Genomic DNA, 17,706 nt, shown 5'->3' on the forward strand with positions numbered 1-17,706 from the left:
CCCAGAAATTCTGTCCAGCATCTGGATTGTATAGTCAGCCACAGGAAATCTCATGGAGGGACAACAGATTTTTGTTCTCTTGTGTAGTTCTACTGGGATCACCATCATCTGGGTAGTGGGATTTAGACTAATTTCCCATGACTTGAACTCTGACATGCTGGGGCTTTTGTCTAAAAATCTGTCAACCATGCTGATTTTTCTTGGTAATCAAAAGATTGCCCATTTCTTCTTGTTAACCAATGACTTGGCTGTGAATTTGGAACAATTTCCTAACAATGCACTGTGTGGACTTTCAAGACTGAAAAAAGAAGGCACCAATTTAAATTAACTCTTTGTTTTCCCATATAGGAAAAAAAAATTGACACAGCCACATTCTGAGTATCAGCTAGAAGGATGCTGCATCTCTAGTAAAGCTACCACCACCAAGGATGTCATCTATATGCTGGGTGGCAGATCCACTAGCTTTTCTATGAAACCTGTGAAATCTGGGTCAACAATCTGCAAATCACAAATTCATCATTTCTCCAACATCACCCTTACTTGCAAAGCTATAGTTACTAAGATGTGGCTTTCCAGTACAAGGCTGACAAGCAGCAAAATGATTATTCCTGCTGCTTCTCTCCTTCATTTCTTCTTTTTTTTTTCTTTTAATTTGTTTTGAGATAAGCCTGAACTTTAAGAAATATGTAAAAATCTGAAACTTTAAATGGAGTATCTGTTATGCAGAATAGTCAGATGTTTTTTACAATATCCTAGAGCAAGAGCAGTGATGTCAAGTGACCTAAAGAAGAGAACTTGAGCTCAGAAACTCGTATCTTTGGTTTAATAATTTAAATTGGTGTACTGCATAATACCACCTCGCCACAGATTTTCCTTCATTATTAGTTGAAAATATAATGACAGAAATTTAAACGCCTGAAGAGTGGATTTTCATTTTAGCAAGCATCGTTGTTTTAGGTCTAAAAAAGATCATAAGGAGAACTTATAAAATAATAAATTAAACCCCTTGGCAATTCTGTAGGTCTTTGCTGTCACAGCCTTCAGGAGCACCCGCTCGGAGCTCCCACCAGCCTCGGGCGCTGGAAGAGCGCTTCCCCGCGGGAGAGCCGTAGAGCCCTCCCTCATCCCGGCGCCCGCAGCTCCCACGGCCGCCCCAAGGCCGAGAGATCACGCGGGGCCCCGTCCCGGAGCTGCCCCTCGCAACACAAAACCAGCTTTCAGGGGAAAGGCTCCGGCTTTTCCCACGGTGGGAATCACGAGTGCCTGCCCGCCCTGGCGGCCGGGGGAGGAGGAGCGGGGAGGGGGCCGGGGGCGCAGGCAGCCCTGGCACTGCTGACGTGCTGCTGGGGCCGGGCTGGGCCCGGAGGGAACGCGGGCTGCCACAGAGACTGGCCGGGCTGCGGCTCCAGCAGCCAGCGCCGCTCCCGCCGCAGCCTCCTCCCTCCGTGCCTCCCTCCCTCCCTCCGTGCCTCCTCCGTGACTCCCTCAGTGCCTGCCCCAGTGCCTCCCCCGCCTCCGCCGGCACAGCCCCGGCTCTCTCCTTTGCGCCCCCGGCACTCGGCTCGGCGGAGCGAGGGGATGGCGGGCGTGGGAGCCCGGCTGCTCGGGGCGCTGTGCCTCGCCGCCTGCCTGCCCCCGGCGCTCGGGAGGGACACCGGAGCGCAGTGGACCCTGGAGAAGGTGGGTCGCGTTTGCCTTTCCCAGTCGCTTCTTGCGGTGCGGGGGCAGCGCCTTCCCGGTGGGCAGGGGTCCGCGGCTGGGCGGGGGGACAGGGGGACAGCCTCACCCCTCCTGGCCCGGCCTCCAACGTGAATTCGGGCTGGGGGCACCCTCGGCGCGGACCCGCAGTGTGGGTGGGTGGCGTGGCCCTCCCTCTTAGCCCGGGCTTGGTGGCTGCAGAGAACAAATCTTCTTCACACCTTTGTCTTTGTCATCTCGCACCGCCTGGGACCGAGCAGCAAGAGCGATAAGCTTTGTCAGGGGCACTTATTGAATTTAAGGGGAAACCCAAACCGGACAAGATGGATCAAAATCTGAAATTATATTTCTTATACTGTACTCCAACTTTCATTGTAATTATGGTGAGCCAGAGGACAGTGACTTAGTTTGAGAAGACAAATAACTCTTTCAGCAGCTATGCACATGTATCTAGGAAAAACAAGTAGGCATGGTGCTGATAGCCGGTACAAAATTGTTTTGAAAAGATACAATGCTCTAATATGTTGTAGACCCCTACTATATTGTGTCTAATTTAGAGTGGTGTGTGGACTAGTGAAAAAAGGAATCTTGAAATCAGGCTTAATTAAACAGTGGTAAGCTTTAAACCACAGATTTCTCAATGTAGCAGCTCTTAGTGTTACATTATGAAACATTAACACAGTTTTCTTCATAAACAATTAAACCACATGAAACATAGGAGAGCAGAAAACTGCAAATCACATTTGACTAAACATTTCAGGGATTTCCAAACAGAAAATACACTTCTAGGGCCCTTTCCCAAGTGTTTGTAGAAGGGCTGAAGTCAAAGTTCATCAAAAGCAACTGAATTCCACTAATCCAGTGCACCATTCTCTTCACTAATAGATCAGAGTCCAGGACAAGCTGGTAAAATGAAGCTTCCCTCACACCTTTTCACACTTCACCTTAGTCATTCCCTTTCTCCTTGATTTTAGTCATCCCCCATTAAAGGATATGTTGGCTTGTTTGTTTGTTAATGAGATACTGTGTCATTCTGTTCTATTAATTGTATCTTACAATTCATACATATATATGTGTATAGCTCACTATAGAATGTCTATGGCTCATGTATAGACTATATATCTGTAACACAATACATCTATAATTATGCACAATACATGTATATATGTACATATATAGTATATACATAGGAACATGTGGGGCTAAATCTTTAGTCACACTGGCCAATGAACAATCACAGAGCCCCAGTGCTCCTTTTTTCAGCCCCCTTGAGCCCCAGCTCTTCACTCTTTGGTTGGTTCCATTCTGACCAGTCAATCTCCTGACCAGTGTCATCAGTAGTGCCATCCAGCCACAGAACTATCGCATCTGAGCTCCTCTGCCTGTGCACACATTAGGCAAGAACAAATTCTTTCTCATCAAATTCTTGTCCTTCAACAGCTTTTGTTCTTTCTCCCTGGAGGGACCTGCGAGCCAGAAATTCAAAATGCTTGTAACTTGTAGACCTGGTCTACTTGTAGAACTTGAAGTGTTGCAGTTTCATACAGCTTAGTACAACCCTGTCATATTGTTCTGCCTCCCTGTTGTGGCAAAACAGGGATTGACCAACACTCTAAAGAATGAGTCACTTACAAATCTTATTTTGCTTCTCTTTTATTTCATAACCACTTTTGTAACTCCTCTCACTTCCCAAATCTGAAGGTATCTCCATTATTACAAGTGGAAATTGATTTCTCTCTTCTGAAGTATTTTCATGCATTTGTACTTTAATAATATTTCTTTGCAAAGTGATTCAATGGCCCCAATTACCAGGCATGCTCTTCACTTGTTCAACTGCAGACAGATTTTCTGAACTTCCTTAATTAAATTGTCCTCCTACACTCTTCAGAAGTACATAGCTTTAGCTTTTCACTCTCCCCTTAGAGCTTGCTCCTCCTAAACCAATCTCTGACATTTTCTCTTGTCTGTGCCTCTTCTACACTGGTCTAAGTCCCACCATATTAAACTTCTAGTATTTCTATATAAATTTCTATAGTAAAAATGTTATAAATTTCTAGCATTTCAAAAGACTGTTTTACAACTTCCTAACTTTCAAAATCATCTTTATATCAGATGAAATGCAATTTTTCTTTAATCTATATCAAAATTTGCTGGCATTAAAAATGTTACCTGCCTATCCCAAATTTTGGTGTCCTTACAGTCTTAAAATTCAGGTTTAAACACTGTTTTAAAATTGGCACAATGAGATTCAGTGTCTTTGTGTCACCCTTCTGCTTAATTTCACTGGTAAACCAAAGTAGAATTAGAGGAAAGGTTCACACCGAGATAAGCAGCTAGGAAACAAGAGAAGGGTAGAATTAAATGTTTTGCAGTGAAGTCTAGAAAATATTCATGCCCATACTTGCTTGTACAAACACAAACAAAGTAGAAAAGAAGTCAAATAGTGAGGCAACCCCCATTTTTTAACAATATTCATCACCTAGGGTAACAAGATAATAGGTAATAAGATACCTGACTTCTGAGGTCAGTTCACATTCTGGCCAGGTAATGGGTTTTAGGTGTTACTTCAGACACATGTGAGATGATACACACAAGTAGAGAAGAAGAGTGAATTATTTTTTGTTAGCACATACAGTGATAGGGTTAAACTACAGATATTTATGAAAATGTCAGTTTGATGCAGGAGCAGCCCAAAAGCAAGTCAGCTGTTAAACTGTTGGAAGAAAGAAAAAGAATGAAATTAAAAATACTATTGTCCTACAGTATAAACTATCATGTTCCAGTTTGTCTCCTTTTGCTCATCTCAGAAAGGATGCCATTGACAAGGTACACTGAAGGGCAGCAAGTCTGATCAGCCATGTAAGGCAGTTCTGATCAAAGAACAAATAAACAAAGCAGTATTTTTCATTAGGAGAAAAACAGGAGTAGAGGGAAGACCTTGTCATATAAATGAGGAATGGATATGACAGTGCCTGAAATAGGAATCTTACACAATCTTATAAAAACCGTAGTGGCACAGGAAGTTTCTGAGGAGACAATTGCTAGAGATTGGGTAGGTTCAAACCTGTTGTATAAAGGGGCATTTGAGGTGTCCTTGGGAATCCCACCTGGCACTCAGACACCACTCCAGAGCACTACGGGGCTCTTGCACATCGAAGATGTGCATTTGGATGTGCATTTGCCAGCTACAAGAGGACGTCTCAAGCCCCCTGGGTCACCTGACACAGCCCCAAAGGCTTGTGCTTGGGCAACAGTAAGGAAGTCACTTGGGAGCTAGGTCACATACTAGTGGTTGTCACAGGAGACGAGCTGTCGGTTCTGAGGTTAACCCATGTGCCACCAAGCTGACGAATGCCCCAGCTAGCCCCAAAGGAACCACAGCATTCTGTGCAGTCACACTCAGTCACTGCCACTGTGGGCAGAGGCCACAACGGCACAGCTTGCTCCCTCTGGGAGTGAGCTACCTTAGGCATTTCTTTGCAGTACTGCATATCATAACAGACACAGCATAAAGCTAAATATTATTACTACCAGAAACAAAGCTTCTGGTTTTTGTCTCAATAGGAACCTCAGTTGAAGGTGGTGTGTTTGCAGACATGACATATAGAATTAAGGTACTAGGAAACACAGGACCCATTCATAGGCTGAGGTTTTACAGCTACCTGGTAGGTAAAACTTTCTGCCATACTTTTAATAGTAGCCTATTTTGCATGGAAATGAAAGATAGAAAAGCCAATCATTTCTGAGTGAAAAGGGTTTTTTTAAATTACTTTTTGTTGTGAGTAAATCAAAGTAGCAAAATATACCACTTTTATTGTAATTCTGGAGAAAACTATGGTTTAAAAGGTCTAAGTATAGTTATAGCAGTTTTTCTTCTCTCTACCTTCTACAGTATTCTCACCAACCAAGAATTTTAGGTTCTGATGCTATTCAAGAAGTTGTGGCCAACACAGATATTTCTGAAATGTGGGAGAATGACTTGCGCCCTATCCTGATAGAAAGATACCCAGGATCAGAAGGAAATTACATTGTGCGGCAGGTAAGACAACACTTCCTGACAACCCCTAAGAACATCTTAATTATGTATTACTACTATTATTATTATTAATAATAATAATAATAATAAAATAAAATAAAATAATAATAATAATAATAATAATAATAATAATAATAATAATATTCTAGTAACACCTTTGGTGACCCCCACCAAACAAACAGTCCCACTTAAGTGACAGTCACACTCCTTCCATTCGCTAGGATGAACTCTATCATTGTTCAAGTCTAGACCACATAGTGTCTACATGACACAGCTTGCACATTAACTGACATTATTTCCCAGGGCTGCATAGCATGATGAAAAAGAAGAATCTTTTTTTTTTTAAATTGTGTTGTAAATTAAAAAGTTTTCCCCAGGTTTTGTACCCAAAGCACAACACAATGGTTGTCCTTTCCCTCCCATGAGCAGGTTTTTGGTCACTGGTTCAAACCCAAGACCATGCATGAGATGAAATAAAAGACACCTCCACCACTTTTTCTGGAGAGGCCCTGTCCTGTGCTCTTACAGTGCCCTGGAGTGTTGTTTCAGGTGGGTGTATCCACACAAAAGGGGATCACAGAGGGGCCCAAAGGGCCAGGCAGACAAAACGGTCAGCACAACAACGTGCAGCCCTGGTCCACGAACCCACCAGCTCTGCCGGCCCAAGCACAGCAGTGTCCTAGTGCTGGGCTAACAAACCCAGGCTGCCAAGGCAGTAAAGACTCCAGCACATTGTTTCTGAACCACAGGAAATTACCACAGAACTGGGTTGCTGCCCTGTTGGCACCTCTGCTCCACACTCACAGCGTGGGCATCCTCAGGACAGTGTCCATGCTGGCTCTGGCTTGCATTAGCCAAGCAGGAGACAGACTGTGGTACAGCTGAGTTTGCTGAAGACACTGACTCAACAGCTCAAAGACAGCCCTAACTACAACAAATTTATTTGCCACTCTGAGATTGGTAGATTGGAAAAATGCATTGTGTGTGTGCGCATGTCTGTAGATTTAGTTTTGTGGTTTCTTTAGTGATACTCTGGAAGGCAGCCAAATGAAACGGGGAAAAGGAAGAAAAACAGAAAAACAGCTGAGCCTAGGCTAGAAAACCACAGATCATGTTCAAAATAGGAGCATCCTGTTACAAGGTAACAGCATGTATTAAATTAAACCCCACACCAAAGGAAAAAAAGAAGAGTCCTCTATTGTCAAAACAGAATAATAGAGTTTGAAATAGATGACACTTCCTTAGATGACACTAAAGCATCAGAGTCCTTTAAGGGGAAAGGCTACTGGGAACTCCATCCAGGCTTATAGTCCCCTTAATCCTTGACAGACATCCTTTACTCTGCCTACTGATGGCTTACAGACCACACAATGTTGTAAAAGCTTTCAGAGGGTGACCACAAACAAAATGGAAGTTTGTTCTAGCGTTAAAATGGCAATATTCCTACTGACTTCCCGAAGAGCAGAACAAGTCTTCAGAATCTATTTTCCCCTCAGAGGCTTTTCCTAATGTTTACTTAAAGAGAGAGGAATCTGCCTTGAAGGAGCTCTCTAGGGACCCATAAAAATAAGTTGCTCAACAGAGATGTCCCTCTAACATGAATTAGCCACAACTCTGGTTGAAGCATAGCTGGGATTGTTAGAGGTATTGTCTTTAGGTAGGAAGATTGCTAAAAAGAATGATTTCTTTTATAGATTGTCTTAATTCTTATCTTTACATGAGCTACACTTAGAGAATTTCATTTTTAAAACACTGTTCTGAAATGTTTCATTCTTTCTTTAATTTAAAGGAATCTACCTATCTGTTATGGCCTTGTAACAATTTATGTCACTTGAAAGGCAGATTTCTCACAGAAGCCTAAAAGCCCAACCAACCCAAACAGCTGTTTGGCTTTTTTCCTTATACTGCTGTGGTATCCCTGAGTGGTAATTGTCCAAACAGCCACAACAAGGCCATTGTAGCCAATTCTCACTTTAAGGGCACATCTGAGTTAAGCTTTGAAGATGTTAGCATTAAAACTGCTCTAGTTACACCTGAAAAAGACAGTGGCCTGAAAACTTCAGAGATCAAGATCTTAATGTGTCATAATTAGCAATAATTCAAAATACCTTCACACTCCAAAGAGAAGGGTCAAAAGGAATAAAAAACAAATGAGGCAGCCAAATGCTCAGGTAGCAAAGTTATATTGCATTTTTTGCCAAGTTTACCCTTTAAAACACCATGAACTTAGAGAAATAAACTTAGGAGTCACTATCAATTAGCTAGGGACAGTTTGTCTGCAACATCTTTCTGAAACAAGAAATATTAATCTGATGGTTTTTTACAATTGCAGCATATCAAGCACCGTCTTCAAACACTGAAGGCTGGTTGGGAAATTGAAGAAGATACATTTCAGAGATACACACCATATGGCTATAAAACATTTTCAAATATTATCAGCACTCTTGACCCCTCTGCAAAACGCCATCTCGTACTTGCTTGCCACTATGACTCAAAATTCTTTGGACAACAGTGGCAGCACAGGGTGTTTGTGGGAGCAACTGATTCAGCTGTGCCTTGTGCTATGATGTTGGAGCTGGCACGTGCCCTGGATAACAAGCTTCAGTTAATCAAGGTAGTTATTTGGTTTCATTTCCATTTGTCTTTCCAACAGCAACAGGCCTCAGGGCATTTCCACATTCTTTTACATAGCCTGCATGCTGGGTTCTCTGAATGCTGTGCTTGTAATACATCTCCCATCGACTCCAAGAACAAACAGTGATCAGTATTTACTACTCTAAAGTACATTATCACATTAAAATTTCTTATAAAAAGGGAAGATATCTAAAAGTTATTCATATAAACATATACTATATAAAAAAAACCAAATGATACATGAATAATAGATGTTTCATAGACTTGGAAAGATACAGTGCTACTTTCTATCTAAAAGGCACAGAACCTGACTCAGAAGTACTGGATACTATCATATCCAGTAACATCTAGGGACATTGAAAAGTTTTGTTGCATTCTGAATCCTTCAGAAATCTCTCAGTTGTATTCTGCTTTGGGACACAGATGAATTAATTGTTGTGTAGAAGAGTCAAATTCAGGTCCCCCCATCCCATAAGGATTTCAAGTTTTTCTTCTTTTTTTTTTTTTTTTTTTTACAAATTTGAATCATTTATTTATAAAGGAAGTATAATATTATCAGTCTGTGTTACCTATGCTACAAAAATCTGCTTCAAAGGGCTGCAGTTGCTAGGCACAAAAATCTGTTGAGCCTACAAACTCTTAAAGCTTGTAGGATTACAGTAGGATTGTGGATTCACGAGTGCCATCTACTGGTTCAGTATTCACTATTTACAGAAAGATAATTCTCATACGTTTACAAAGCTTTTACAGGAAAAGGTCTCTCAAATATGAGAGACACTCTACAAAGTGTCAGGAGCACACTCATCTCAGACGATAGGATTTCTCATCAACACTAGTTTCCAGAAACTGATTTGGTACCTTCTGATATGCAAATATTTAAGAATAAAAAGTTTAAGAATATGCCAGTATTTTTAATCACAAAACGCTCCTGTAATACATAGGCTTTCATTCAGAAATTCCTTTATAATAAATTTGTGTGATGATTATTTATGAAACAATCTGCACACTGACTTTCAAGACTGGCATTTTTCACTATGAATACACTATTTTACAATGAAAATTGTTTTTTATCATTTAAGATGACAGCATTTAACAAAAAGGCAACTAATTTGCACAGGCCACCAGTTGTACAGCCTGTTAACAAAATATACTTTGGGATCCATCTGCTTAATACATTAGCTATGATGTTTTTACTCTGCTTATGGTAGCACAACAGACTTTGCTATGTTTTCAGCCAAATCTATTTATACTTTGACTTGAAGCTATGATTTTTATCTTGATGCTTCTCCAGTTATGTAGGGTAAGTTTAAAATGAATGGGCAAAGACATCTCTCTACATAATTAAATGTGTTAAGCAGTAATAGCAACAATAGCACAAGTACTACTTTCTAAAATTCAAATAGCACTGACAGTTTGCTCCAGAATGTAATGCAAAATGACTGCTGCCCACAGAGCTCTGTCATGTGCAAAGGACAAAGGGCAGCACACCATTGCCATTAGAGAAATCAATACACCACTGTGAGCACAATCAATACCAGCTTGCCTATGTGAGCGACATTTTATAGAAGCTTTTCACTGCTCTTTATATTGCACCAGCTCCAGCTCTTTAGGAGTTGTAGCCCATACAGGACATGACTGCTGCCAGTGACCCCACCTTCTTAACCACATCATGCAATTTTACTTGAAGTAGTGTTAATTCATAGAAGGCTTAAAATATTTATAGCAACTGTCATGATCACATTTTCCAAAACTGTACATTTAGTGGAACCAGACTGGGATTTGCTGTGCTGTGGATTATTAGGAAATTCTGACGGTTCAAACAAGGTTTCAGATAGTAGACTCCCTCTACATTGGGAAGAAATTTCATACAAATGTATTTTTTGTGACATTAAATAAATTTATCATATATATTCTCAGGTTTTACTGCTGTTATATTTTTGGTTGTTGAAAGGGAAAGACGTAACTGACATACCCACTCTCTTTGGTTTAGTGTAAAGTTGTCTCAGTGATTGCAAATTCCCCTGAATGAAGAGAAGGGGTTCAAAGGACCATCAACTTGTCAAATGTATAATTCACCTCCACTGATGAACAGCTGTAGCAATTATATTAATCCTTGTGATGCAATCAAATTATAATATTAGCACTCCCATCAGGTGTTGTTACTGACACATCTCCTCATTATTTGAGATAATGTTGCTGCTACCTGGTCTTGCAGGTCTCAATACTCAGCTGATGTCTTCCAAAGTCAGAAATGAAACTATCCAGAAGCAAAATTATATGAGACTGGAGAATGTGTCACTGTGTTAGATAAATAACAATTACCTTGACTGATCACTACCACTATTACACCATAATAACACCCAAAGGAAAGTTTGCATAGGGAACCTTGAAAATACACCCTTATTTGTGTTACTTACATGATTACAGTATTTGCCCTTTATTTAATGTTCTGCCCAGAATCAGTTATTTCACTTTTAACTTCCTCCAATAGGATGGCTCAACATCAAGACCAGACCTTTCACTTCAGCTGATTTTTTTTGATGGTGAAGAAGCCTTTGTTCGATGGTCCCCTTCCGATTCCCTCTATGGATCTCAACACTTAGCTCAAAAAATGGCATCAACTCCACACCCACCTGGTTCAACAACCACAAACCAGCTGCAGGGCATAGTAAGTGGCTTTCACCTCCTTAATGAACTAAAGTAAATGGCACTTTTAAAAATATTTAATTAGCCAGTAACTGGCAAAATTCCCAAGAAACCATGACCCCACTAAAGTTAAAGGAAGAAGCAGGCTTCTGGAAACATTATGAAACATGATAAGGAATTGGCAAGAGCTTTTCAGGTGATTAGATCTGCTGCATGCAAATACGAGGAGGAGTTACAGAAATATCAAAAATAAACAATTCATTAGAATATAAACTAGGATACCCACCTTTTTCAGGAAAAAATAATTCAAAGTGATAAGGAAAGACCACAAGCAATATTGGCCTATGAACAAATCTCCCCTAACTCAGTACTAAGCTACAGCTACCTCTGTTTTCCTTTGATTCCTACTAACATTCTGGTTGTCTGTTCCCTTCTACTTTCCGTTTACTGGTGAGGCACTTCTCTTCTGTCACTGCTTCTTGTGACTCATAAAATGACTTTCCCTTGACAGACTGTTGTTCTCAGGGGAAGAAGTAATTTCCTCTTCTTTCTCCCCACCTACCGGAGCTTTTCTTTTAAAGGGATAGAACGCACATATTGCACACAAAGCTATGCAGCCTGCTTCAGCTTGAGGAACAAAGGAATAGTCTATCTTTTCCCTCCTTGGAAAGACAGCAAAATGTATCAGATCGGAACCAGGTTCTCCTAGTGAATTCTTCTCAGGCACCACTGGTAAAAAAGCCAGATCTTTGGCCAGGGCTAGCAAAGACCTGCCCATGACCTCTACAGGAAACCAAGAGTTTCATTGCTGTTGCTGATGTTGTAGGAAAGCGTTCTGTACTGAAGATTCTTTCTTATCTAGGACCTGTTTGTACTACTGGATTTAATTGGTGCACCAAACCCAGTTTTTCCAAATTATTTTCCAAACACTCTTCGATGGTTTCAGAGGCTTCAAGCAATTGGTAAGCAGAAGGATATGGGCTTTGAATGAATTTCAAAACCTAGTGAGTAGTTTCTGAATGCATTAAACCCTGTAAATCAGATTTTTAGATTTTCTGGTTTATAGTAATAATCTTTGATAATGTAAATGTGAAATATTAAGCTTATATGAAGATTTTGATACTTGGTTAATAAAACAACTGAGGAAGACTCTCAGGCATTTGGAAGCAACAAAACAGATTCTATTACTGATTGTCACTCTGTGACACTTTGCAACTGCTTCCCTTCTGTGTTTTAGTTCTCACTTCTGTAAAATGATGATAATAGCACCAGTCCTGAGGTCTTCCAAGTATTAAACAAATGCAAAAGACAGTCACCACTGCCTTTTTCTTCCCTGATAGAAAAAGCTTCCATGTGAGAGGAAAAGTAATTCAAATGTGCGAACATCCCTTGTTGTCCAAAAATTGTCATAATCACTTTCATTGTGCATTACAGAGCAAAAGCTACACAAAATGAATCTGCTGAAGAATCACCCTGTTGAAAGTCGGTATTTCCAGAGTACTTTACATCGAGGCTTGGTTGAAGATGACCACGTTCCATTTTTATTAAGAGGTACCAGTAGTTGTCATATTTTGAATAATGTGTTCAGTAAGAAATGCATCATTTAGTAAATGAGCATGTGTATATGCTCCTGTTTTTCAAGCTTATTTGCCCCAGCTTGACGCTTCTGAATGCAACTTTTGAGCTTTGATGTAACACTTAATGAAAAAAATTGATTCCTTAGTGGTATGCAGCTGAAAAATCAGAAAGAAAAAGCAGGAAAACAGGAAAGAGGCTGAGAAAAAAAATGCTCATTCTCAAAAGTACTTGGGAAGCAGAAGACTGATTTAATTCCTCTTTTACCCAGAAGGTGCAGTACATATAGGTGGCTTGATGTGTATATATGTATATATACACACACACACATATATATATGCAGTGATACAGTCACTGAATCATATATAGTGATGCAGCTCTTTCAAGTGGAAGTTCCTTTATCTGAGGACAACACTGTCTCTATTCTACAGAGTAAATATAAGACACACTATTTTACCATTTTTGTAGAGAACTAAAAAAATGCTTCAAAAATGTTCAGTCTTAACACTTTCATAAAAACATGCTAATCAGTTTTCAATTTGAAGAGTTGCAGTGATTTCTCTGTCCTTCTGTAGCTCCTAAATACACAATGCAAATAATCTCAAAAAAAAACCAAAAAACCATCAAAACCCCCAACAAGTAGCTACAGATTATTTAAAAAAAATAAAATGAAAGTATTCAAAGGAAAGGAAGGTGGCAGCTTTACACAACACGCTCCTAATGATGGGGTGCAGTCACAATCATCAAAACAAGAGAAGGTAAAAGGAAGCTGCGGTGACACACCCTATAAAGCAAGCTCATTGAGTAGTTACCTGACTCTCTTGCTAAATGGTGAAGTATCAGTTGGCTTAACAGAACTTCTCCAATATCTCTTCTCCAAATGTCACTTTTCTTTTTATAGGGGTTCCAGTCCTGCATCTGATTCCATCCCCTTTTCCTGCAGTATGGCATACCATGAAGGACACAGAAGAAAACCTTGACAAAGCCACTATCGACAATCTCAACAAAATCCTGCAGGTGTTTGTACTGGAATATCTCAACCTTTGACAGACAAAACATCAAAGAATTGTACACCATTCACACTACTGTTTGCCCACCTTCATACTTGCTATTTAATTGCATTGGAGAGAGTGAAGGTGAAGAAAAATGTGATAGTTCTTGCTAGACCGATTATTGATTGAACTGTTCCTGGCCCATTGGTCCATTAGCCAAATAAGATACCATTAAATAAGAGTTAGTTCATCCTGGAATGAACTTGATCTTTCCATGTTTTATCTCTAAATAAAAAAACCTCCAGAATTTTTCCAGATTGTTATCATTGTTTTTTTGTCACGTATTATGATCCCAGGAGGGAATGCCTCATGACTTAATTGTATAATACAGTTTTTACAAGGTGTGGCCAACTTTTGCAGTGTTCAGCTATGGAAATTCATGCCATGTTTTCAAAAGAGGCAAAAATCACACCACAGCAGACTTCTACTTTGGGCTGAAACAAACCACCTCATGTTGACATGAGTTGCTAGAACTCCTGACACACAGATGTGATTTTTAAACCTCTCTGGTCCCTCTCCTCCTTCTCCTACAAAGGCAGCTGCAAGGGTTTTTCTCTGCAGACAGAGAAAACAGAGCAATAACCCAAATTCAGTTTTACCCCTATAATTTGTTGGATACTTTTTGATGGAGAAGGGTGGTGGGGGTTGATGCCAACAGGAAGGTATGTGGTAGTTTACCTGTCCTGTGACTGCAACACAGGAGATATAAACAAAAGATCAAGTGGTGTGTGGGAGCAATGGCCCAGTACACAGCATTCAGTCATGTGAGAATCATTCGCAATTTGACCCAAAAAACCTCCGAAACACCACCCACCTGCTGTTTTTAACACAGACTACAACAAAAATAATCATACAGGGAAAATAATCACTTTAGAAACTATAGTTTATCTAAATACAATTTTAAGGCAAAGTGCTATCAAAAAGAAAATGTTATTAAAAGCAAGACAACAGTTTAGACACCAAAAAGATACCAGTTTAACAACTCTGTGTTTTTACATTCCTTACTGGAATTACTTACTAGATTTAGTGTTACACTGGAAAAAAGAAAGCCTGGAATGAGATCAATGAAAGCCAGAACAACATTCAAAAGCTATTGACAGAATTATGGTTTCTACTGGTGAGAAAAGGATAAGAGCATTTTAAGAAAAAAATAAAAATATCAAGCTGATAGAAGAAAGAAAAAATCAGTATTTTACTGCTACAAACTTCTTCCCTACAAGTTCTACCCTGAGCAAAGAGATTTAAAAAGAAGGTAAGCAATGGAGTTGTAGGCCTATCAGATTTGGCCTCTATATTTTTTCCTAAAACAAATATTTTGGAGCCTAAGACAATATTTACATCCGTATTATAAAGTTGTTACAGAAATAGGTATTTACAGCAATGAAAATGTGTAAAATTTTACTATTACAGGATAGCCTGAAAAATAAATTTGATCTGATTTTGGTAACCTAAGATAAAATAAAAGCATTTTGTGTTTTCCCATCACTTTTACATTGGTGAGGAATATTTGTCTTACCTGCAACTTCTGAAATAGAATACTAGGAAAATTCAAAAAAATTAGACAGATGTCTTTATTTTCAGGTATTACTGTACATCTGTGTAAATATATCAGAGCTTCTTGAACTCATATGATTATATTATATTATTAATTATTAATCATTATTAATATGATTATATTCTCCTCTACTTCAGCTGATGAGAAAATAGTCTAAAAAACTACATTACATCTTCTGAAGTTTGAATACTTTGAGCAGTGTAAAGCACCTTCCACACCTTCCTAAATGGCAAAGAAAGGTAACAGAATGGCTAAATATAGAAATATTAAACATGAATTTGTGTGGCTGATTTGTTTTGAACTCTTGTGGTACTCCGTATTTTGCAAGACCTCTGAAAAATGCAGTACACATTTGCAGTGTGGACTTCTACTCTTCTTCTTTGAGAATTTTTAAGTTAACTTCAAACATTCTGAAATGTTGGATCAGAGGGTTGCTAAAACTGGGAAAAGCCTGTTTTTTTAAAAGCTCTAGTAAGATTTATCTGAAACCGTAATTTAACCAGGTACACCAAATCACGTCAATTTTGTCAGTAAATTTTTACTGCCTGAGCATGCAGCTCTCAAGTTATGTTTACATTTTACGTTAGAGTCCAAGGAAATGAGATACAGGTTGCTGTAATATGATTCAGTATTTCTCAAAATGTGAATAAATCATGAAAAATCTTGTATTTGTCTTCTTCCCCCACTGGGTTTTGTGTTTGGGGTTGTTTTTTGGTACAGGAAAAAAGGGCCATCTCCTAACTGGATGCTAGCCCTTGAAAAGTTTAATTAAAAAGGGGAGGGTCATCATCTTAGCAATTTGTGTGATGCCTCATTCATTTAAAAAATAATTGCTGGAAGGAAAACTTACATCAACCCAGTAACCATGTGAATCCAAGAATCTAAGCTCTCAAAAGCACAAGAAGTAGTCAGTAAGGCAGACATGGTACAAGGTGGGCTCTCATTGCTAAGGCAGGGGAGAACAGGCAGGTAGGACAAAGTCAAACCTATTTCATAAAACACCCAGAAAACAAAAAATACAAGTGAAGAGACCAGGACTGGTATCTCTTCTACTCTCCGTTTCAACACTGAATATGACTAAATATCCAGATCTATTGGAGCTAGATATGCACAGGACAGATAATCACTTCGGAATTCAGAGAGAGGCTTTGTGTTGAAGAACCTATGGCCGGATAGCTTCTCCTCTGTTGGACGGTGGCAGCAAGGATTAGAAATCAATAGAGGACTTCAGTTAATCTAATCAGCAGAATTGCTGCACAGATTCTCTCCTTGAAAAGGATTTGTCATATATCAGTCAAGGGGAAGGGAATAAAAATCAGTTTACCAGCCACAAAAGGCTGTCACTGGCTTTGTGTGCCAAAGATGTCTGTGGCTTAAGGGAATGCAGAACAGAATGAACTCAAAAGCCATCATTCAACATGTAAAGCTGAAAAAAAACCCTCTTATTTTGGTAGTTATTTGTCTTGTTATAGGTGTTCTGTATCAGGACAAGGCAGTTTCTCACAAGAATCTGAAGCCAAATAATGGTACCTGCCCCTCAAACTCTCTAAAGCTGGATACATTTACCTACAAGTGATGTGATCCTGTGTGATCACAGCTGGAACTACTTAAGGGGTTAACAATGCCAAATCCTCTGGCAGACAGAAATGACAGCAAGTACTCTTCTCTCTAGCTGGGACAGCACTCCTAACATTAGGAATAAAGATGACATAAATTATCAATTCTAATTCCCTGTGTATCAAATAAGTATTTAGATTGTGACCAGCTAACAACAAAATACAGTTAGAAAAGGCAAAATGTACAAAAAACCACTTTCTATAGAATTATTACAAGGACCCAATCTGCACTGGTAGTAGACCCAGAAAAATAGTTCTGAAGTTTGACATACCTGCTCACTGAGACTGATGTATCATCCGAGAGCATCACTTAAACGATACATATAGAAAGGCAACTATAAAATCTCGTACACAAATTACCACTTTTTCCTTGTCATTTACGAATTATACTGGTTTTATTTTCCTCGTATAAAAGGAGACATTTTACTCTGTGCTGATATAACAAATATTCTTAATAGATTCGTAACAATAAAGCAGCTAAAAAGCTGTTCTAAATTCTAAAAGAATCTTTATCATCTGTATATATGATATATATTGTAAACAATCACTCAAGAAAGTATTTTTGTTAAAGTGATTATATTGCACTCAGAATTCTGGGATTTTCACCCTCCCATCTCATTTTAAATCAGAGATCAGCTTCATTTTTTTAATAAAATGGAGATTTAATTTTCTACTTAAAACAAGTAAGCATGCATTCAATATAATACAATGTATTGAAAGTATCAGAAAAAGGGCATGTGTTTGATTATGAAACTGGAGTAAGGAACAATTCTTAACCAGGCCACACAACAGTAGTGTATTGTAAACATTTTGCTGGCTCTAAGGTGTTGCAGATGCTGTAGAAAGTGCAATCTAGTTCATCACCCAAGAGGTACAAAGAGGTTCTAGTGTTCT

At 39.3% G+C, this 17,706-nt stretch overlaps 1 protein-coding gene across 1 annotated transcript; it reads left to right on the forward strand.

Annotated features, from left to right (window-relative positions):
• The first annotated feature begins 1,351 nt into the window (after positions 1-1,351).
• On the forward strand, positions 1,352-15,263 carry QPCT (glutaminyl-peptide cyclotransferase). Its single transcript, XM_058836893.1, has 7 exons — positions 1,352-1,680; positions 5,591-5,737; positions 8,067-8,348; positions 10,860-11,036; positions 11,877-11,976; positions 12,449-12,565; positions 13,491-15,263. The coding sequence occupies exons 1-7, from the start codon at positions 1,579-1,581 to the stop codon at positions 13,634-13,636; spliced, it is 1,071 nt and encodes a 356-aa protein (XP_058692876.1). The 5' UTR covers positions 1,352-1,578; the 3' UTR covers positions 13,637-15,263.
• The last annotated feature ends 2,443 nt before the right edge of the window (positions 15,264-17,706 follow it).

Source organism: Poecile atricapillus, chromosome 3, assembly GCF_030490865.1.
Source record: "Poecile atricapillus isolate bPoeAtr1 chromosome 3, bPoeAtr1.hap1, whole genome shotgun sequence".
Lineage (NCBI taxonomy): Eukaryota > Metazoa > Chordata > Aves > Passeriformes > Paridae > Poecile > Poecile atricapillus.